The sequence below is a fragment of the Danio aesculapii genome, chromosome 5 (genome assembly GCF_903798145.1).
Source record: "Danio aesculapii chromosome 5, fDanAes4.1, whole genome shotgun sequence".
Taxonomy (NCBI): domain Eukaryota; kingdom Metazoa; phylum Chordata; class Actinopteri; order Cypriniformes; family Danionidae; genus Danio; species Danio aesculapii.
Window position 1 is genome coordinate 22,409,700 of NC_079439.1, and position 22,180 is coordinate 22,431,879.

A 22,180-nucleotide genomic window follows, 5' to 3' on the forward strand; every position below is an offset into this window, starting at 1 on the left:
AAGTGCTAATGGAAAACTAAATCTGGCTGTGAATGTACTGAAAGAGAAAGCAAGAAGGGCATTAAAGACGGCCTTAAGGATGACAGCATAGACAACAATAAGGACAACTACGGTGGCCGGGAAGTGCAAAACAATATTACAAAGTCTGAAACACTTTTACAAAGCTCGAGACAAAAATACATTTTGAAAAACATTTTTACCAATCATAAGACACAATTACATAGGAAAAACAAATTTACCAAGGACGAAACAAATGTACATTTTAGAAAAAAATTAACAAAACGCAAAACACTTTTACAAGTCCCGAAACAAATTTACAATTACAGATTCCTTACGGAAAGGGAATGTCCCACACATTGGAAGTGACGTATTATGTACCACACACCGAAAAATATCAGCTCGTGTGTGACTTTGTAGACACAGGTTAACACGTCTACAACAATAAAAATCATGGTTTTCTCAACTGCGATAAAACATGGTTTTGTCATTTAGAGCTATTCTGAGAAAATATCAGCGTGAGAGTATGTAGACACATGTAAAAGCAAGTACATGGAAACAATCCCAGCATGACATATGTTGACTGATAAAGATATCGAAATCAACCTCTCGATGTAGACCTGGATAGCTCAGTTAGATAGGTCGGTTGATATCTACGTTGAACCTTTTGACAAGGGTTCGAATCCCGTTGATGACATGTCAATTATAATTATTTATTTACATTAATTTTGGTTGTATACTGTTCTGCTACAGAAATATTAAAATCAATAATGTTTACACTGACACCCAGTAATAAGTATCTTTATTTGGTTTGGGCATGTTTTGTTGCTGTGAAAAAGTGACGAATCTGCAAACGTGAATAGTTTACATCACCAGTTAACACGGACACCAGTTAAACCGTAACACCGGCTTCATTCAGTTTACTGTTAAGAGTTCTCAAGCAGATGTTTACACCATGTACACTTGACATAATGTCCACAATTACAGCCTACAAGTTGCCCTAAAATATTGAACACATTGATGGAGTGATGCAGTATGTCTGGTGTTTCCGTCTGGTCTGCGTCCTTTATAAACTCCAAGGACCGACCACACATAAAGCAAAACCGCGATAAGCTGCTCATGTGTTTGCCGCAAAACATCCCTCGACCGCAGTCCATGTTCGGTCACCTTAGACTTTATATACACGTATTCCACAGTACGAATTTACCGCGCTCACCACCAACACTTTTCCCCGCCTCACTCCCCGTGTACGTTCCACGTCACTTCCGGTGTGTGGGACATTCCCTTTCCGTAAGGAATCTGTAATTGTAAATTTGTTTCGGGACTTGTAAAAGTGTTTTGCGTTTTGTTAATTTTTTTCTAAAATGTACATTTGTTTCGTCCTTGGTAAATTTGTTTTTCCTATGTAATTGTGTCTTATGATTGGTAAAAATGTTTTTCAAAATGTATTTTTGTCTCGAGCTTTGTAAAAGTGTTTCAGACTTTGTAATATTGTTTTGCACTTCCCGGCCACCGTAGACAACGGATCAGATGACAGAATACTCCATAGAATATGACAATACAAAACAGAGAAAAACCGTCAGGACGACAGATTAACACGACATCAACAGACAACATGTACGTCAAAAATGCTGATTTTCCTGAACATGTGGGCAATGACATGAGAGTAGACGAAGACAAATGTGAAGTACAAAGCAGAAAGCAGGCAAGGGAATTTTGGCACAAGTGGAACCCCATACAAATCTGCATTTGCCAACAGACAGTTTGAGCTATGTATCAGAATTATGGGAGATGTTTTAATTGGATGAACTTGTTTTAGTCTCATGCCTTAATATAAAAATGCATATAAATACATTTAGATCATTTACTTTAAACAGTACTATTGGAATGTGAAGAGACTTTCAACCAAAACAATAAAAAATGTTTCTAAAGACAATCACCTACTGCACCTTTAAAATGATTTTAAAGAGCCCCTATAATACATTAAAAAGGGTCATATTTTGGTTTTAAGGGTTTCCAACAACAGTCTAATATGCATGCCAGGACAAAAAAACACTTTCATTACCTTATAATATGCATTTATTCTTACCTAATTATCCCAGCGACTCCGATGATTCGATGATAAAAATATGCAAAATAGTTTTTTTTAGAAAACTAAGTGTTGTAGTGTAACCAGCAGGACAGCAGTGATGTGTGAACTGAATTTGGTGAGAATACAGTAATTTACAGTAAAGTTATTGAATATTTTTCATAATAAAAATAAATAAAAATATGCAAAATAGTTTTTTTAAACCAAATGTAGTATAACCAGCAGGACAGCACTAACGTGTGAACTGACTGGTGAAAATGCAGCTTGTTACAGTGAAATTATTGAAAGAAAATATGAATCTGCGAATCCGTTGCTAACTTTACTGAACTAGTGGACGCGAGCTCACAAACGTATTTAAATCTGTAAACAAAGCGGCAGGCATCTCATTTTCAGCGTGGTTTTAGACGCGATATGAGAATATAAAGAGCCAACTAGAAACAAGTGGTTACAAGTAACAAAACACAGTTAAATACATAATTTGGAAGCTAGAGAAAACAAGGAGGCAACCACTTTAATCGTACTTACTTACACTTGTGGAAAGGAGGAAGAAACTGATCCATGATCCACTGATCCATGTACGACAAAGTCCCATACATCAATAGTCTTTTCTGATCCTTCCTTTAACAAAGGGCCGATGAATCCCCCATTGTAATCGTGGAGATTCCAGAAGCACTTGTCAGAAAAATGACGGGAACAGCACAAGGCTGAGCTATAATGCTGGAGAATTTTGCACAAAATAAACCTCAAGCACTGACTCTTCACAGTTTCATTTTTGGGTAGAGAAAATAACACGAACTTTCCCTCACACTTCCAGTAATATCCAGCTGCGCACAGCGTCTTTATAGTTGCGTCCCAAATCGCATACTTGTGCACTATTCTACGCCATTTTGTAATATAAATAGTGTAAAACGTGCGTTCTCACTGAAAACTCTAAAAATAATAAGTGCACTGTAATTACCCGGATGATGCACTCATTCAGCCCATAAAATGAAGTGTGATGAACACTTCATACACTCAACGACCGTAGCTTTGCTCACGTAGCGGAAGGGGCGGAGCTGTCGGGCGCACATGTTGGATAACTTTATTTTGGATGGTGAAAGCTACGAGAGTGATTATAGCGCCTCCCGATGGTGAATGCGGTCATACGCATGGCAAGTATTATTTGATAGTTTGGTCATTTATTTCACTGACTTGGCAACCGTCAAACGTCATCAGGGAAACTGTATGAATTTCCGCTTAGTAAAAAAAAACATTAGTGCTCCATTTGGGACGACACTACATACATATACTATGCTGTTGAGTGTGTAAGTGCATAAGTACATAGTGCATGAGTGCATAGTGTGCCATTTGAGACGCAGTTTATGACTTGATTCAACCTGGATCTGCTGAAGTGTTTGTGGGTGGGGCCGCAGGTTTCAATTTTCCCAACTTGCGCCCGCAACAAGATTTCTTATCAAGACAATTCATTTGAAGCAACATGAGTCGACTCTTTTATACATGAGTGAATGGTTTTAAACACTGTGTACTTTCAGATTTAAACATCAGGTGGATATTTCACTGCACTTAGAGCTGTGTTACACACACTAAATGGAGGGTCATTTATAAAAAAACATAATCGGGGCTCTTTAATGAATTCGACCATTTACTAGCTGTAATTCGGTCTTTTCAGTACGGCAGTGCTCCCGCGTGGACACAGCTGATCCAGTGCAGCCTTTCATACTTGTATTTGTTTTGTTTTTGTTTTGTTTTTTTAACTCGTACTACCAACTTAAACCCTCATGTGTTGAAATAAGTTTAAAGCAGTTTTCTACACATTTTACAGTGTCAATTTTATTGTAATAGCTAAACTGTTCATGAACAAAAAATTATATTGTTGGAAACTTGTTGGAAAAACATTTTACTAATAGTCTCTATAATGTGTGTGTGTGTGTGTGTGAGAGAGAAAATCTATCATTATAGAACGGCAGCGCCCTCTCGTGGACAGCAGTGTAGTGATAATGATACTGAGAATAAAGTGTTTAATTTGATGGCAGTATGTGTTTTTTTGCGTTGCTACTTAACAAAACAGCAAAACATAATATTGCAATAGACATTTTAATTGAGTAAAAAAGGGCCCAGTTGATCCACGTGCAAAGAAATATGAAACAACTGGTGAATATCTTATCTTAAGTCGTATCGTAAGTGTTTTTTTTAAATGAGGATGTGTCACATGTGTGTATAGCTGATCTTGAATATTCATACTTCCTTTACACTGAAGCGGCGTCGTGTTGAGCCTGTGTATGTGTGAGTAATTTCGAGAGACTGCGATATAATGGAGGATTTGGCAGAATATCACGGGTCAATCAGCAAGAAGCAGGCAGAAGACATCCTGAACTCCACGGGCAGAGATGGCAGTTATCTGATCAGAGACAGCCTGAGCTCCGCCGGCGCTTACTGCGTGTGTGTGCTGTGAGTAAAACATCTGGAAAACATCTGCTGTGCTACAAAGATCTGATAAGCGTCTTTAAAAGATCTGTTTTACGAACAGTCTAAATAAAAAAAGATCTTAAAGACATATTATTAACGTCTATTTGACTGGAGACACTTCACAGAGATAGCAGTTGAGAAAACGCTATAATACGTCTTCTTGATGTAAACAACACTGATCATAGACGTCTCCGCGATGTACGTATGCTTATATTACTGTACCTGCATATAGCGTGTAAAAAGTGTTTTTCGTTTATTACAATTTATGTATTGCATTATGGGACCTTGATCTCTGCTCTGTCGACTTTTGATGTTGAAAGTTGAACTCTACAGTTTAACAAAGTGACTTGAATTGATATTTTAGTTGTTTGACATAATAGCTCATATAAGAAAAAATGTATAGAAAAATAAATAAATGTAAAATAGCCAAACAGAAGTGGTGATGTCCTGACATTTTATCCTAACCATCAGATTATGCTACTAACACTGTATTTGAATGGTTCTGAGGTTGGGCTTAGGAATTTGTTCGGTTAGGGTGATATTACAGCTTAATATCACACTACTCCACATTAAAATTTTCACTGGTAGCAAAATCTGATGGGTAGCATATTGCATCATCAAAATGTGCTACCAGCTTTTTGAATGGGAGACAGGGCAATCTGACAAGGTAGGACAAATGACGTCATGACTGGGTCAGTTGGCATTTTTGTTTGGAGTTCTTCCCGTGTTTGTGTGGGTTTCCTCTGGGTTCAAAGACATGCACTATAAGTGAATTGGGTAAGCTAAATTATCCGTAGTGTATGTGTGTGAATGAGAGTGTATGGGTGTTTCCCAGTAATTGGGTTGCAGCTGGATGGACACCCACTGCGTAAAACATATGTTGGATATGTTGGTGGTTCATTCCACTGTGGCGATCCCATATTAAGAATAGGACTAAGCCGAAAAGAAAATGAATGAATGAAAATAACAGAAAATGTACTGACTGTTTGGGAGGCTGGGTGGGCGGGAGACATGAAATTTACGGATATTTTTTAGTGTATAGGGGATTCTTGTTTTTGGAAGGGTATGAAAACTAACCAACTGTACAGTTGCTTAGGAAAACAATTGGTAAAGGAATTAATCAATGTTCATATTGTTTTCTCTTGTCCACTCAATGTAAATCATTGACAGAACTCATTCTTAAATAGCATTGCTGAATTGGGGACTGTGTCCTACTATCAGGGGCGGACTGGAAAAGCATTTGAGGGAAGGTGGGGGGTGGAGGGTTTTTGCGTTGCACAGCAGGCCAGACTCACGGTGGCAGGCCAGATTGACCGCCAGGCCACCGGAAAATGTCCCGCTGCTCCCTATGGCCAGTCCGCCCCTACCTACTATGAAGCATTTACACAACCTGTGTTGCCAGTTGAGGAGGATTAAAACTCCAGCACTCTGTAACACAAACAAGGCAGAAGTAACAGGAGGGAGATATAGACTTCAACTATCCATTGCAAAAGCTTTATGACTAAAACCAATAACCAGATAAATATTGGAGATGCATTTGAAAGATCTTGTTGTTGTCATCAATCTGCCAATCTGAATGAGTGTCAGCTATTTACAATCTAATTTACAATAATGTTAAAAGTAATAACTGTGTGTAAATCTCCAGGTGTGATGGATGGGTTTACACCTACAGAATTTTCAATAAGGATGGCCTCTGGACAATAGAGGTATGTGTTTTACATTTCTTTAAGTAAATCCTGGATATGTTTGCAAGTTCATTAACCCTTTAACTACCCCATCAAGAAATAAATGTTTGGATTGCATTTCTTAACTCCAAATGTTGCTAGTTAACACATTCAATGCATTTATTTTCCAACACATCCCAGTTTCTAAAATATCACCTCTACCAAATGGTTGATATGTCAGTTTGCGGTAAAAGTACCGGACTTAATACATATATTATGAAAAATCTAAAAAAAAAGTATGAAGTGTAAGACCAATTAATTAAAAAATATTCAAAATAAAACATGTTTGAATACTAAATCCCCCTTTTTTGAAGTATGCCAAGTATGCATGCATTTCAGATTCTCATTTAACATGCTTTCTTGTTTGTTTTTTTTACACATGATTATGTTTGATATTTTTTTGTAAACCAACAATGCTGTGTGTGTCATTATTTAAAATGAGGGGCAGTCAAAGAGTTAAACAGTATATTCTCATTAGTCACAACTGTGTTATTTCTGGAAGCTTTAAAATTAGATTTAGGCTATGAGCAACAACAACAAAACATTTTAAAATGTATATATAAAAAAGATTGTTTTTATTAATCTATATCAATCTTACAAGGTCAGATTAAATACTTCCTCATTGCACATTTAAATGATGCAAGATAAATGCAGTTGTGCCTATGTTGTTTCCTGTTAAAACTGCTTGCTAAATTAATGACTTGTCAATTTTAGACAAAAAGAAAACAGCACTGCTATGCTTAAGCACACTGCTGACTTTTTTTTCTTCTCTGTTTGTGGTCACTGTGTTGCATGCATTTACAGCCTGACTCCAGTACATCTCAGCCCTTTCATATCACCCACACATACAGGCATCAAAGCAATGGCAAAATGTGCAACCTAAAAACACAGATAAATATATATAATTCAAAAGGGTAAACCGCTTGTTGAGCTGCTTATAACATTAAAAGGGCAATATATTTTCATATTTAACACCACTGTTTCATGTAGCTAATGAACCTCAACTACCAGCCACTAGTAGAAAGTCACACAAATCTTTTCATGAGACACAAATCTTTCTCTATGTGCCTGAGTAACATGCTACTGTCTGAATGTTATATAGAGGGTTGGACAGTTGAACTGAAACAATGGCCAATTTAGTGTTGGAGGCATCATGGCTAAATTTGACCAGACAAATTCAGCCAGTAAGACCAGAGTGTGAAGGTTTAATTACTGTAGAGTTCAAAAGAGGACAATTTTGGTGCACGCCTTGCATAGATATATACACTAGATATCACATACAGACCCAGAGTATGCGTCAATACCACCACCACATTTGTACAGTGCTACCAGGACAAAAGTCATTCAACTGCACTAGTCAAGACTAAAGCCAATGTGTAGATGCTGGACTTTAGCGCTGTGTACAGGTGCAGTAATGAGCAAACAAAGAAAACAAAGCACAAAAACAGAACATTTCAAAGGTAAGATTTATTTTTTTTTGTTATGAACTTTTGTGTTAAAGAAGTATTGATGAAAATACAGTCTCTTACTGCACTGGCCATAAGGCAAAGTAGCACCAACTCGCACTAAATACTTGGCTAATGTAAATTTTGTTGAATAAAACAAGCAAACAATGTAAATGAAATATGACAACAAGATGCTGCAGTGAAACTTGTATTATTGTCGGCTAAATAAACGATGATTCACTTACAAACGAATCGCTCCCTCCGTTAGAGTTAGATTAGATCAAATTTAACAGGTAGGGAGGATAATACATTTCCATGCACATAAACACATGCTCTTTGTCAGCAATGCCCATGCGCTCGCTCATCCATCGATGAAGAAAAGTGATGTCAAATGATCATTTTCATAATTTAAAAAAAAAAAAAGTGCATACTGACCACCGGGAAAACTCCCAATCATAGATATATGTATATATGTGTATATATCTCTGGCTCTGGATGACCAGTCCTCCACTGCACTTTGATCCCACATTCATTTCAAAGGAGTGCTACCCTTTATTAAAATGGCGGCTCTGTTGACATGTTCCTTCCAACAGACAACAATAGCGTAGGCAACATCTAATGTAAATATCTATGCACGTCTCACAGGCGCATCTGTGACCAAGACAGGAAGTCTTTGTGATGTATTAAGAGCCACAGTATCAATGGTAATGTCAGAATACCACCATGAAGGATGAACCGCATTCAACAGGAGTAACTGTGGATGCAAGAGGAAGCTGTATGAAAGGGATGTCCCAGTGCCAGCCTGGGGTGAGTTTCCAAAACAATGTCATAACTCGCAGCTGAACTATCATAGTATGATGCATCATTTGGGAAAAGAACAGAGTGGAGTAACAACTTCCGTACAGAAAAAAAAACATCATTCTTTTGTGCAAATTATATTGTTTTGCACGCACACGCATTTAAAAAAAAATTAGTTTTTGGTAAAAAATGCACTCGTTTTCCATATTAATTGAAATATATGTAAATGGCACATATAGAGTGTGTGTTTTCTTTCTAATCTCATATATAAATCATATAAATAAAGGTTATTTATAAAGAAAAACAATTTAATATTTATTATTTATTAGCAAATGGAAACAATCCTACTTTAATAATAATATTAATGATGATGATGATGATTATTATTATTAAGTAGAATATAGTTTTTTTTTATTTTTTGAAGTCTACTTTAACAATTTGACATGTGGAAACCACTGCAGAAATGTTCTAACCAACAGGCCCATGTCATATACAGTACAGAGACTTAATAAACAACCTACTATAAATTAAAAGCATAAACATATGCTTATATTTTTGTTTTCACAAACTTTGAAGATGTAACATAAATTCTGCTTTTAAATAATAGCTAATAATAGCAAAATGACATCAATGTTTTCAAAGTGCACTACGAACGGAACGCAATTGTAAACATGAAGATCGCTAAAACTGAACTGTAAAAATACTTTGAAAGGAAATTACACTTAAAAGAGATGACTTAAATGTTCTTTTTTTTTTGGAATCATTACAAATTTAAATGTTAGAATGTTCTAAATAAATAGGGCATAGGGGGGATAACTGGGAATAGAACACAGCCAGGAACTATGTTTCTAACTACAGCTTCAGAGGTGTAGTTGCAAGCATACAAGTATGCGATGCAGTTTGCAAATGTTTATTGGAACTACGGATTTGGGAATCGCCAAATTAACGAACTATGTTTGTAACTTGCGTTGGCTGACCTTATTGTGACCTTAGTTGGCTAACAATGGTTTTTCGGAAATGCACCCCTGGATTGTATCGAAAAAACAAAACCACAGCTGCCCAACTCACTGCAGAATTAAATGTGAACTTTAACTCTCCAGTTTCCACCAAACCTGTTCATTGGGAGCTCCGTAGGGTCAATATACATGGCCAGGCAAATCTTTGGTCACTCATTCCAATGCCAAACATCAGTTTCAATGGTGCCAACAGCTAAAATCTCTGGCTGTGGACAATCTGAAACATGTATTTTTCTCTGATGAGTCCACCTTCACTGTATTTCTTACATCCGGGAGAGTTGCGGTGTGGAGAAGCCCCGAAGAAGCAAACCACCCAAACTGTTGCATGCCCAGAGTGAAGCCTGGGGGTGGATCAATGATGGTTTGGGCTGCAATATCATGGCATTCCCCATGTCCAATACTTGTGCTGGATGGGCGGATCATTGTCAAGGACTTCTGAACCATTCTGGAGGACCATGTGCACCCAATGGTTCAAACATTGTATCCTGAAGGGGTTGGCGTGTATCAGGATGATAATGCATCACAGCAAGACTGGTGACAGAGTGGTTTAATGAACATGAAAGTGAGGTTGAACATGTCCCAGGTCTTGCACAGTCACCAGATTTAAATATTATCGAGCCACTTTGGGGTGTTTTGGAGGAGTGAATCAGGAAAATCTTTCCTCCACTAACATCATGTAGTGACCTGGACACTGTTCTGCAAAAAGAATATCTAATTGTTTCTGGCCACTCTGCAGGACTTGTATTTGTCATTATCAAGACAAATCGATGCTGTATTGCCAGCAAAAGGAGGCCCTAAGTCATAGTAAGTTTGAATTGTAATGAATTGTTGTGGTTTAAAACCTGATGTTTCAGTTTCATTGTCCAACCTCTATACTGTATATGTATATAGATTCAGGCAGCATATTATTTCCAAGACTTTTATACTGTACCATAAAATAATTTTTCATTTTTTCAGATGGCTCCTGGAATGAAGGAACGGCTCTTTAGAAATGTCAGTAACCTCATTGCTGCCTTTAAGATGCCAGACCAAGGCATCTCTTTTCCTCTTCTGTATCCTGTGAACAAACCTAAACATTAACACACTTAAAGTTAACACTTGGAAAAATTGTAAATTCCTGTAAAAGTATATTTAAGCTTGGAGAATATGTAAGGAGACGAGCCAAATAACTGAATTAATCAGTTTCCTAATCAGATTTATCATGTAATATATATAATATTAAAGTAATAACAGCAATTGTAATGAACAGAATGTATGTACAGTATTAAAACATGAGATCGAATTTTAATGAAATGTCTTGTTACATGTCTGCAAACACAATGTTAAAGACAAAATTATTTTGAATAAAAATTATGTCTTTTGATATCAAAATGAGACAAATTTTTTTACAAAAAGATACGTTCTATTTTTTATATTTATATATATATATTTGTGATTGTTTTATCCAACATAAACAACCAGCTTTTAAATGCTGCACCTTATGTTTCCAGTGACACATTCTGATGATTGATAAATCACAAAAGAAAGAGTTAAATTTGCATTTTTATTTATAAAAGGCCACTGCCCAAAGTACTTGTTTTTAAATAGGCATGTTTAACAAACTGCATTAATCTGTGTACATAAAGCCTATCAGCCAAATATACACCACAGGAACTCGTTTGGCCAAAGAGAGGACACTGAAGTATTTTTTTAAAGTTCTTTGTAGAGAGGAAGATGATTTGATCATGGAAAAAAATTACATATTCCTTTTTCACTTCAGCGATGATTGTGATTATGACAAAGATGCAAACTAAGATAAAAAGAAAAATATTTCCGCCACAATTTTTTTTTCATCGTGCAACATAATCGTACTTCAGTTGAAATCTGCAAAATGTCGGAAAACAAATGTGCCTTCAGAGCAACTCTCTCACAAATCTGTCAAATATTTGCACTCTCTAAAAATTCAGTCTAGCGCGTTTATCTCTTCACCTTATATTCAGTGCAAATATATATCTCAGATTAAGGTTACAAAGCTTGATGGTACAGCATATCCACAGAATTCACAAGAAAATACATTTACTCCTAATTCTCTTGAGTGTCATGTATAAATAGTCCAGTATCTATAAACAGTCTACAATAGTCCATTAATGATGTACAAGTCCATATCAAGAGTCCTACACACAGAACGTCTACCCACAGTGCTGCAGACTTTAATAGTTTGGAAAAGACAAAAATACCCATCTTCAGCAGGTGATTCTTTCATTTCCCTACACATCTTCCTCCTCAGGCCTCCCACGAGTTTCGAGAGGGATCAAAGAAAAAAGAAAAAGGACCTGTCAAAGTATTGGAGGAATCCAAAACGCGGGAGCTCTGACACTTGTTTCGAAACCGAAATGACAAGCACGTGAAGTGAGTTTCACATTAAGTGCACAGCAAAAACAAAAGCAACAGAAAATGTGCAAAATCACATGAGAATAAATAAAAGAGAGCAGCATATTAACTGTAAACAGGGATGCCACGGTGTTTATATCCTGGGGGATGTTTACAAGAATTCACCTCACAGGCATTAGCATTCATGTTTTTTTGGCTCCCGCTAGCCAAACCCCACCACATCAAACAAAAATAAATACCAACTAAAACACGATGCATAAAACTAAGGCATGTGATGAATACTGAAGTATGAACGATATGTCTAAGCCCGTTTCATGTGATCGTTTCTAGCAGACCAGGAAGGCACAATTTCCACATACATATTTTTTTTTTTTGATTTCTACATTTGAAAAAACAAAAAACAAACAAAAATTAACTGTACAGTTAGAGTAAAAAAATGGACAAATCTGTCTTCCACAGCAGCGGTGTAATTCTTCTCTCAGCTTCGTCAACACTGATTAAGCAGAAACAACACAAGATGGCGGTGAGCTCTTGCCAAGACTCCAAACACTGTGAATCTCTTGCAGCCCGAGGGTTCAGTTTTGTGACACTTTGGAGTCAGACGCTTCTCAAAGCGGTTGTGAATTTGACAGTCACAGAACTCCATTTCTGGAAGGTCATTTGAACTGCGAGGGCTCTGAAAGCCTTCTACGTAAATCCCAGAATGCTGACAATTTGGAAAGAAACATTCAACAGAGCACTCAAGAAAGCCCCTCAGGTTTGCAAGATTTAATGCCATTACCAGTTTGACTCAACATTCCCATTAAGTCGTATGATTACTGTACACGCTCAAGTGAGAGAATCAGCATGTGTAGAGATGAAGACTCCTTAATGCATGTCTAGAACTGTCACAGATCAGTTGTTCTCTGTGTCCTCAGATTGGCAAGCAAGGCTTGTTCTGTAGTAAGAACGGTTAAGCCACTGTAAAACAAGAAAGACTTCCAACGAAATCGACCAAACTAAATCTAAAAAAAAACAGGAATCTGAACTTGCTAAGAGTGCATCAACAAATGCAAATGAAAAACAATACCATCATTTGTCACATTTTAAAGGCAATAGAGTCTTTCTCGCTTTGTTTGGTTGGGGTTCTAGAAAAAGCTGAAGAGATATGTTGTAGCTCCGGGTGTATAAAGGGGTGTGTGGGCGTGTGGAGGTGTGCTGATGTGCCGCTGTTACCTGCGACCAGTTTCCACATGTCTGATCAGGTGAATGTTGAAGGGGCTGTCTGCTAGCTCAGGGTGTTGTTCAACAGGCAGAGCGTAAAAGCCATCATACCCTGAGACTCGGCCCTCTGCGATGAGCTCATCCTTTTCCTTATCAGTCCATGCCAAACTTCCACCATCCCCCTCAAGGACCCTCTTCTGCTCCCGCAGCCACGCCCCCTGCACAGCTCGTATTCGCGCTGCATCCAGCACACGCGTGCGCTCTTCCTCCGGTGATGCTCCGTATCGTATGTTAAAGCTAAGCGCTCCCTGCTGAAGCACAATGTCAGCAAAACGCCGCATTTCCCCTCCAACCATAGCGCTGATTTGGGACACTGAGACGTTTACGCCATTCTCCAATACTCTAACTCCGCCTCCAGCTCCGCCTCCTGCCACTCCCAGATCTGCCTCCAGAGGGCCAGCCTTGGTGAAATAGTGAGTGTCACGGCCTTCTACTGTGAAATGAAGGCCACGCAGGTATATGGCACCGTTCAGTACTGCTGCCACACGGCGGCTATCCTCGCTCGCCACACCGATGATCTCTGTCGCCACCACTCCATCACGAATAGCGAATTTCACACCTTTGCCAAAAATTGAAGATAGAGCAGAGAAAATTGGCCTGCGGCCTTGTCGGCCTCCGATTTTCCCATTGGCTGGTGTCATGGGGAGGCGATCCAATGAAATGAAGTTTTTTCAAGTTCTTCTGAAGGTCACACTGGATGCCGAGCACAATCTGAGGTGGGAGGAAATGTTAGGAAACAGATAATGTTTGATTGGTGCCTGAACTCTAACTCTAAATATCAAGTCATGTGACTGGATTGAGTCACGGAGTTAGACTGCAGTAAAATAAGTTCTGTGAATTGTTTCTCTGAAAACACTTGACTTAAATTATTCAAATCAAACACCACAGAATGAGCTAAAGATGATGCCTGAAATACAGCTTAATATACTCTTAATACAACAAAATACACTTAACATACTTTTATTGTACTTTTTGGTCATGTTGGAACATGATACCTCAATTGCTTATTAACATTTATTCTCACACGGAAAGAACCTATATAAACATATATGTTTTAATAAAGGTTTTTAATATATGTGACATATATAAAATTGGCTGTTTTCCTATATTATAATCAGCGGTGGAAAGTGTATTGAAAAGTCATACTGAAGTAAAAGTACCATTACTTGCCTAAAAAATGTAGTGCAAGTAGAGTAAAAGTATCTGTTGTATTTATTACTCAAAGTATGAGTAAAAAAGTAGATGCTGTAAAAGCTGATGTGTTTACATGTAATTTGTGGATGTGTGTAAACGTAACATTCTGTAGTAAATTTAGTTATTGCCCAGCAGGCACATGTCATAAGATGTTAATATTAGGTTAGATTTAGATTGTGATGCCAACATCTTAAACCAACGTCATATTGACATTAAATACTGATATTTTTTTGTCAGTTATGGTAACCAAAACCCGTGTAAAGATTTTGGACTTCTTCTTAGACACTTTTAATGCTTCCAAACAGTTTGCTGCATATATAAATCACCCATGTCTTGAGTGAGATTTACCTTCTATGTGCGATTTAATTGGACAGGAATCACAGGACTGAATTTTCGAATCCCCATAGACAAGAAAAAATAGTGACTGCAGGATGAAGGAAAGTAGTGCAGTAAAAGTACTGATACTGCACTAAAATGTACTCAAGGGAAAGTAAAAGTAGGTATTTTTAAAACTACTTAGTAAATTACAGTTCCTGATAAAAACCCCTCAATTACAGTAGTTTGAGTATTTGTAATTTGTTACTTTACACCACATAGGAAAACGGCCAATTGTATACGTCACATATATCAAAAACCTATATCAAAATCTATATTAAAACATATATGTTTATATACAGTAGGTTCTTTCCGTGTGGGTCTTTATTTTCCCAGAGGGAAGTAAGTTACGAACCAACATGATTATTGTTGTCAACACTAGTCTTAAATGTTCCTTTAAGACTAGACTCACTAGACTACTTCTGATGGTGAGGATTGCTGTTCTGTGGAAAAACCTCATCTCACCTTGCTGGTGTCCCAGGTTTGTGTGCGGATCTGTGTGGCCATCATCTCATATGTTTGCTCGGTGTTCTCCACTTTTGGTTTGGGGAAACCTGGAACCACATTATGAAGCTGGAACCCAAAGAGCTGCAGCCAGCTACTGATATCTGCACAGACAGATGGAAAATATTTGGTCAGCGTTCACAAAGAAAGCCTTCAATTGAAAGGTTACTTTCTTAGATGGTTTACAGATTTCAAAAGAAACTGTTTGCTCATGTAGAAGCACAAAATACAAAAATAGTCTTTTGAAAGTGTCAACTTGTATCTGATCTCACGACTTGTATCTTGTATCTGATCTTTATTGACTGCATTCAAACTGTATTTTGTCTCAGGACTGTCCAAAATATTAAATGTTTACAAAAATGAAACAATCTTTTTGTTCTGGATATACAGTTAAAGTCAGAATTAATAAACCCCCTCAATTATTAGCCCTGTTTATTTTTTCCCCAATTTCTGTTTAATGGATAGAAGATTTATTTAACATGTTTCTAAACATAATAGTTTTATAACTCATTTCTAATAACTGATTTATTTTATCTTTGCCATGATGACAGTAAATAATATTTTTTCTAGATAATTTTCAAGACACTTCTACACAGCTTAAAGTGACAATTAAAGGTTTAACTAGGTTAATTAGTTTAACTAGGCAGGTTAGGGTAATTAGGCAAGTTATTGTATAACAATAGTTTGTTCTGTAGACTATCGAAAAAAAATATATAAGGGGCTAATAATTTTGACCTTAAAATAAGTTTAAAAACATTAAAAACTGCTTTTATTCTAGCCAAAATAAAACAAATAAGACTTTCTCTAGAAGAAAAAATATTATCAGACATACTGTGAAAATTTCCTTGCTCTGTTAACATCATGTTAACATCATTTGGGAAATATTTAAAAAAGAAAAAAAAAATTTAAAGGGGGGCTAATAATCCTGATTTCAACTGTACATCAGGATAGTTAATAGTTAAAAATAGGAGGGCAACTCTAAAACGGAGTTCACCCGGAGGTTATGGAGATCTTGTTCTAATGCCAGTGTAGCCTCAAGCAAGACACTTGACCCTAGTTAGCTTGAGGGAGGCTGTCATAGTAATTAATCTGCAGCAAGTTGCTTTGGCTCTACCTAATGAATCTCAGCTCTGCCATGTGCTATTTTTCGGCTGTTCATTTCTCCTTAGGGAAATGTCACTGGCATAAAGGCACAATCACAGCTCACAAAGCCAAACCACACGCTTGACATTTGTTTCACCTGACTGGCTATCACCTCTGCTTCTAATTTCTACACAATGTACAAGTGAATCTGATACAACTGGACACACCATGTGCACAGCCTGTCAGGGAAAGGCTTCCCTGAAGATTACTTTATTAGTGAAGATTGCTTTAGCTTAGTTTGAGTACCAAGTACATTCAAGGTCAATGGGGCCCTGTTATTTCTGACAGTGAAAACACGGCAATCCAGTCATAAAAACTGAATTTTATTCATAATGTGAAATGTCATGGATGATTACGTCAAAATTAGTGCTGACAATCAATTAAATAATGATAGGGGAAACATATAAATTCAGAAAAATATTCAAATTCATATTCAACTGGACATGCTGTTTAATTACAATTAGATCACAATTAATGTAGAACTACTAAAATGGGAGTTCAACAAAATAAAAAAAATGGGAAAAAATAAAATGTAATAAATAAATATTATATATATGTCACTATATATAACTATCATATATAGGTTATATACTGTAGGTCACTATTAGTTAAGAGAAATTCACTCACCTGAGAAACTGATTATAAATTAAAATGGAACAAAAACGAATTTGGTAAAGCTAAAATTAAATAAAAAATTAAACACAATTTGATACAAATAACATCATGGAGATATATGTTACTTCATTACCTCTCAGCTGTTGTAAAATTGGTTTTAAATGTAAATGGGAAAAACTGAAAAAAAAAGATTTTAATAACATTGAACTAGGGCTGCACAATATATCGTTTCAGCATCGATATCCTAATATCCGCAATAGTCCCATTGCAAGATATGCAGTGTTGAGTCTGAACTGTAGTTGACCAGAGCCCCGTTTCAGAAAGGAGGTTAAGTGAAAACTCAGAGTATGTTAACCCTGAAAAGGAAGAAATTCTGGATTTTCCGTTTCAAAATGGCAGGTTCGTCAAACTCGAGAAAGCATGGTAAGTCAAGTCTGTTTCTGAAAGAGAGGTAACTTTTACTCAGAGTAAATTACCGGGGTAACTTACTCTGTTAACCTTACCTGGCAAGGAGCAGGTTTTATTCTAATAACTCTGAGTTTTTGTCGGTCTCCTCCTCGTTTTTAAAGACGGAATCGTATTTCTCTCCTTAGCTTTAGTCATTAATTGCCCACATTTCAGTCACACAAAGAACAAAGTTACGAGAATGGCTTGTCCTCTTTTGGAAACATTGTAATTAGATCCAATACCATAGTTTTAAGTTTTAGCTTTGATATTAATTCAAACTCAATTTTAGAAATTTTATCTTAAACTAACGTAAAACTAACGATCTACGTAAGTAAAGAGAGATCCTTAAATTAAACATTTCCACAGAAAATTGAGTTAAGGTTATATGCATTCTTGTTTCGTCAAATTTGTTGTAGAAACTATGCAGTAGCCTGTTTTATGCAATTTAATGCAATTACATCTGAAATAACTTCAAAATTACGGCTAATTCCCCACTTTTTCAAGTGAAAAGTCAATAAACGTCACACATGACATTACTTATTTTTTTATTATACCGATGCAGTGGTGTTGCTTTTTCTGAAGATAAAAAAAAATAACAATAATAATAATAATAATAATATATATATATATATATATATATATATATATATATATATATATATATATATATATATATATATATATATATATATATATATATATGGTCATATTTGCTATAACTTTTGATGAGCACTAATTCAGCTGAGAAAAAAAATACTCTTTTTTTTTTTTCCAGATGTTGCGCTCCATTGATAATGCCTTTTAATAGTCGCAGTGTGCGTGCTAAACTATGAATAAAGCTGTGGTCACACTGGACTTTTCTCCCTATAGACTTACATTCATATGCACGCGAATGCGTCAGACCGGAAACGCAAGCTCATGCGACAAGTTTCACAGTTTACTGCGTTGGAAAGTTCAACTCTGACCTATGAAATCGCATCATGTAATTGCATGAGACCAATTAAAGATCAAAACATGACCTCTCTGGACAGAAATGTAAAATATGGACCAATCCTTCGCTTTTTTTTAATGTCTAATCATCTTGTTTAATCCCGCCACTTTTCAGCGCCGTACCATAGAATTTCACAATCTCAAACTCTAATGTGACCGCGGCATTAGTCTACTCAGACTTGATTGACCTAACTCAGATCAGAGCTCATGTAAACTACGAGTTGGTTGAACCTCCTTACTAAAACAGGCCCCAGGAGTTACAGAACACAGAGTCACTGCCAAGTTTATCGATAATAGAGAAAAATTGTATCATTTGCATGTGTTTTTAAGGCCTGAGCATTCCGAGACAGTTTTGAACATTTGGGCACAAAAAATGATGATGTTTGGAGGTGTAACAAAGATTAATTGTATTTAATTATTTACGCAAGAAAAATGTTTTTCTTACTTAGAATTTGAGTCTTGTTTCTAGTCCAAATATCAACATTTCAAAGCAAAAACAAGATTATTTTACTTCTCCCATAGACAGATCAATTTGCTTGTTTTAAGGAAAAACTTTCAATTTTGACTTAAGGTGAAAACAAAACAATACTTTTACTTGATCTAAGAATATTTTAACTAGAAATGAGACAAAGTAATAGTGATTATTCAAGTTCTCTACCTGAATACAGAAAGACTCTCCAGAAAAAGGCCAAATAGAGCTATTCAAACCATCTTGTGAAACTGTCTTCACATCGCAATATTTATCAAAGAAAAATAAAATATTGCAATTTCAGATTTTTCCAATATCATGCAGCCCTACATCAAACACTGGGCTACAGGTCACTTTAGGTCACAAATCAGTCTCACCTGTTGTAAACTTGGTTATATCCTGTAGGTGTCCCAGAGGGTAGTTGTTCTTAAACGCATATAGATTAAATGGCTTGGGATTGACACTCAACTCCGCCCACAATTCATGATTAGGCGTCGTCCATCTGCCAGCTACGACATCATAGTCACGCCGCCCGAGATGCACCAGCCGCGTGAAAGGGTCATAGAGGCCGCCCTGAAATCCGAAGATCAGAGAAAAGGTAGGATTGGAGTCTCTGTAAACATCTCCATACGGTGTGTACCGAACTTCCTTCACCACATGGCCACGGCTACTGAAAACCGCAAGTGGAGTTCCAGCATTGTCACATGCTATGTAGAATTCCTCGCCACTGCTCATTTCCATCGCGATGAGATGTCCCTGAAGGTCATAATAGAGTGAGGTGATCTCTGCGCTGCTGTGGTTGTAAAGGTGCGTCACCCTCGTTGGTTCCATTAGATCAGCATAGAAGAACTGCAGCTGTGCTCCGTCACTAGAACGACTGGCCACTCTCCTCCCGAGCCCATCGTAACGGTACCACACTCTCTGTTCACTGTCCCGATCATAGGCACCCATAAGCAGTCCATTCGAACCGTAATCAAAGAGTAAGTTGCCACGAAGACGCAAGAACCCATCCTCATCAGTGCGATACTGGATCTCTCCAAGCCGAGTGATTCGATCTCGAAGATCGTAACGCAATGGTGTCAATCGCGCACTGTTGCCGTGACTCAGTAAATTAATGTTTCCATTCAGGTCATAGCTGTAACGCCACTGTGGACGGTCATTAATGGCAACCGTCTGCAATTGGCCATCAGCGTCATACTCATATGCGTACCGTGTGATGTTGCTATCCACACCAATACGAATATCGCAGTTTGTGACGCGCCCCATGCTGTCATACTGCAGCGTCATCCAGTACGCGATAGACTTCAGAATCTCATACTGAACCTCGATCACTTGCCCATTGGGATTGAAGATTTTAGTGTGCTTCATGGCATGTGTGGTGATGACCTGGTTCAAGTCGTAGTTGATGACGCTGAACTTCCCAAATTGCTCGATACGTCCGGACACGTCCACATATCGGTAGAGGTCAATGGGAAGAGGTGTTTCGTTGATCATGGCTTGCATGCTGGTGACCCTGAAGTTGTTGTAGCTGTAGTCAAAGCGAGCGTTAACCAATCCTTCTTCGCTGAAACGGTATATTTGTCTACTCACCAGAGGACCTGAATGCGAGAAACAGAGTGGAAAGAAGTTAGCAGAGAGCCAGACAGAGGTGAGGTAAAACATGAGTCAGCTTCGCCACAGTGTGAGATAGGATGAACTCCGCCACTGTCAGATGGCTGATTGCGATTCAAAGCGCTTTTAGATCAGCCAAGCAGGAGGGGAGTGCAAGCCAAGTGACAAAAGGAAGATTAAATGTCAGCCTGTATGTTTATTGGTGGAAGAGTATAACCTGTTTACCTGTCTGACCGCTCGCTCGTCTTACTCGTCTCTCTGTCTCACAGGATTATCACCTCACCCGTTTATTTGTGCAAAGATGCCACGGTGCACCTGTCTCTCTGCTAATTGATCTAAGCATTTCTCCTGGTTCATGGCTACAGGAATTTGATAAATATGTGAAAGAATCAGCTCGTCTGACTCTTCTGTCAATTAGGGCTGATTTGGATGACAGTCAATATAATGTGTTGGCAAAAATGTGTCAGGGGAAGAGATTTTGCTATACCATTTACACTGCGGCTGACTATTAGTGTATGTCAATCTATTTTATTCACTGGATTAACCAAAAATGGCACCGTATTAAATATAAACCACTTTTACTAGACTATACAGCAAAAATAATTACAGCATGCTTATAAAAGAATCAAAAGCATTCATTAATAACTCCTCTAAAGGAATATTCATTTATTTGTTCATTTTCCTTCGGCTTAGTCCCGTATTTATCAGGGGTTGCCACAGCAGAATGAACCGTCAACCATTCCAGAACTACAGTATGCTTTATGCAGCGGATGCCCTTCATGCCGATGCAGTTCTGGGAAACACCCATATACTCTCGCATTCACACACACAGCCAATTTAGTTCATCCAATTCACCTATAGCACATGTGTTTGGACTGTGGGGGAAACCGGAGCACCCGGAGGAAACCCATGCCCAGGGGTGGATTTAGGTATTTTGGGGCCCTAAGCAATTCCAGCCAAGGTGCCCAAATGTTCTAAAATGAACCTTCTGTATTTTAATTTTTTTATTATTATTATTATTATTATTTTGTTGTTTTTTTTCTTATATTATTCGATCTTGTTTTCTGCATTTTATCTTTATGCACAGTAATAATAACATGTAAAGCACTTTGTAAAACTTTTGAAACTGTGTTTTCTTAAGTTGAATCTACAACTAAACATAATAAATGTATTATTTCGTTTTTAAAACTAAATCTTTACTGATTTGACTGCTGAACTGATCCATGATTGAAGGTGGGGGACACATTTGCGCAGATGTAATAATTACATTCAAAAAACTATTTTTAGACCCTCACCTTACAAAATATGACAGAAAACAATGTTATATATAATTTATAGTAAGTATTTATTTGGCGGTCCTCAGATTTCCTGGGGCCCTAAGTGGCTTCTTACCTTGCTTATTGGTTAAATCCGCCCATGCCAACACAGGGAGAACAACTCCACACAGAAATGCCAACTGGCCCAGCCGGGACTTGAACCAGTGACCTTCTTGCTGTGAGGCGACAGTGCTAACCACTGAGCCACCGTGTCACCCTCTAAAGGAGTGGTTCATCCAACAATGAAAATGAACTTTTTCACTCGCCCTCAAGTGGTTCCAAACCTCTTTGAGTTTCTTTTTTTCTCTTTAACACAGAAGATGATATTTGGAAGAATGCGCTAAACCA

At 37.4% G+C, this 22,180-nt stretch overlaps 3 protein-coding genes across 6 annotated transcripts in view; 1 reads left to right on the top strand and 2 right to left on the bottom strand.

Annotated features, from left to right (window-relative positions):
- Positions 1-3,093, bottom strand: part of LOC130229016 (uncharacterized) — a 36,992-nt gene extending 33,899 nt beyond the window's left edge. For 3 of the 4 annotated variants that reach the window (XM_056457596.1, XM_056457595.1, XM_056457594.1), the window contains exon 1: positions 2,612-3,092. The gene's annotated coding sequence lies outside the window, so the exon portion shown is untranslated. Of the gene's footprint in view, positions 1-2,611 lie in introns of all 4 variants that reach the window. The other variant, XM_056457597.1, reaches the window with a different exon arrangement.
- A 1,249-nt stretch (positions 3,094-4,342) lies between these two features.
- sh2d1aa (SH2 domain containing 1A duplicate a) lies at positions 4,343-10,771 on the top strand. Its single transcript, XM_056456877.1, has 3 exons — positions 4,343-4,534; positions 6,198-6,258; positions 10,493-10,771. The coding sequence occupies exons 1-3, from the start codon at positions 4,398-4,400 to the stop codon at positions 10,613-10,615; spliced, it is 321 nt and encodes a 106-aa protein (XP_056312852.1). The 5' UTR covers positions 4,343-4,397; the 3' UTR covers positions 10,616-10,771.
- Positions 10,772-11,064: 293 nt separating this feature from the next.
- Positions 11,065-22,180, bottom strand: part of LOC130228338 (teneurin-1-like) — a 51,279-nt gene continuing 40,163 nt past the window's right edge. Inside the window, 4 exon segments of the mRNA XM_056456777.1 lie at positions 11,065-13,839; positions 13,841-13,879; positions 15,203-15,345; positions 19,283-20,503. Of these exon segments, the coding sequence (XP_056312752.1) occupies positions 13,117-13,839; positions 13,841-13,879; positions 15,203-15,345; positions 19,283-20,503 (2,126 nt within the window). The 3' untranslated portion in view covers positions 11,065-13,116.

What these genes read in the sequence shown, in the direction of transcription:
- sh2d1aa (XM_056456877.1), top strand. Translation starts at nt 4,398, where the DNA reads ATGGAGGATTTGGCAGAATATCACGGGTCAATCAGCAAGAAGCAGGCA. An exon ending in GCTTACTGCGTGTGTGTGCT is followed by an intron (nt 4,535 to 6,197) that starts GTGAGTAAAACA and finishes GTAAATCTCCAG; the next exon opens with GTGTGATGGATGGGTTTACA. An exon ending in ATGGCCTCTGGACAATAGAG is followed by an intron (nt 6,259 to 10,492) that starts GTATGTGTTTTA and finishes TCATTTTTTCAG; the next exon opens with ATGGCTCCTGGAATGAAGGA.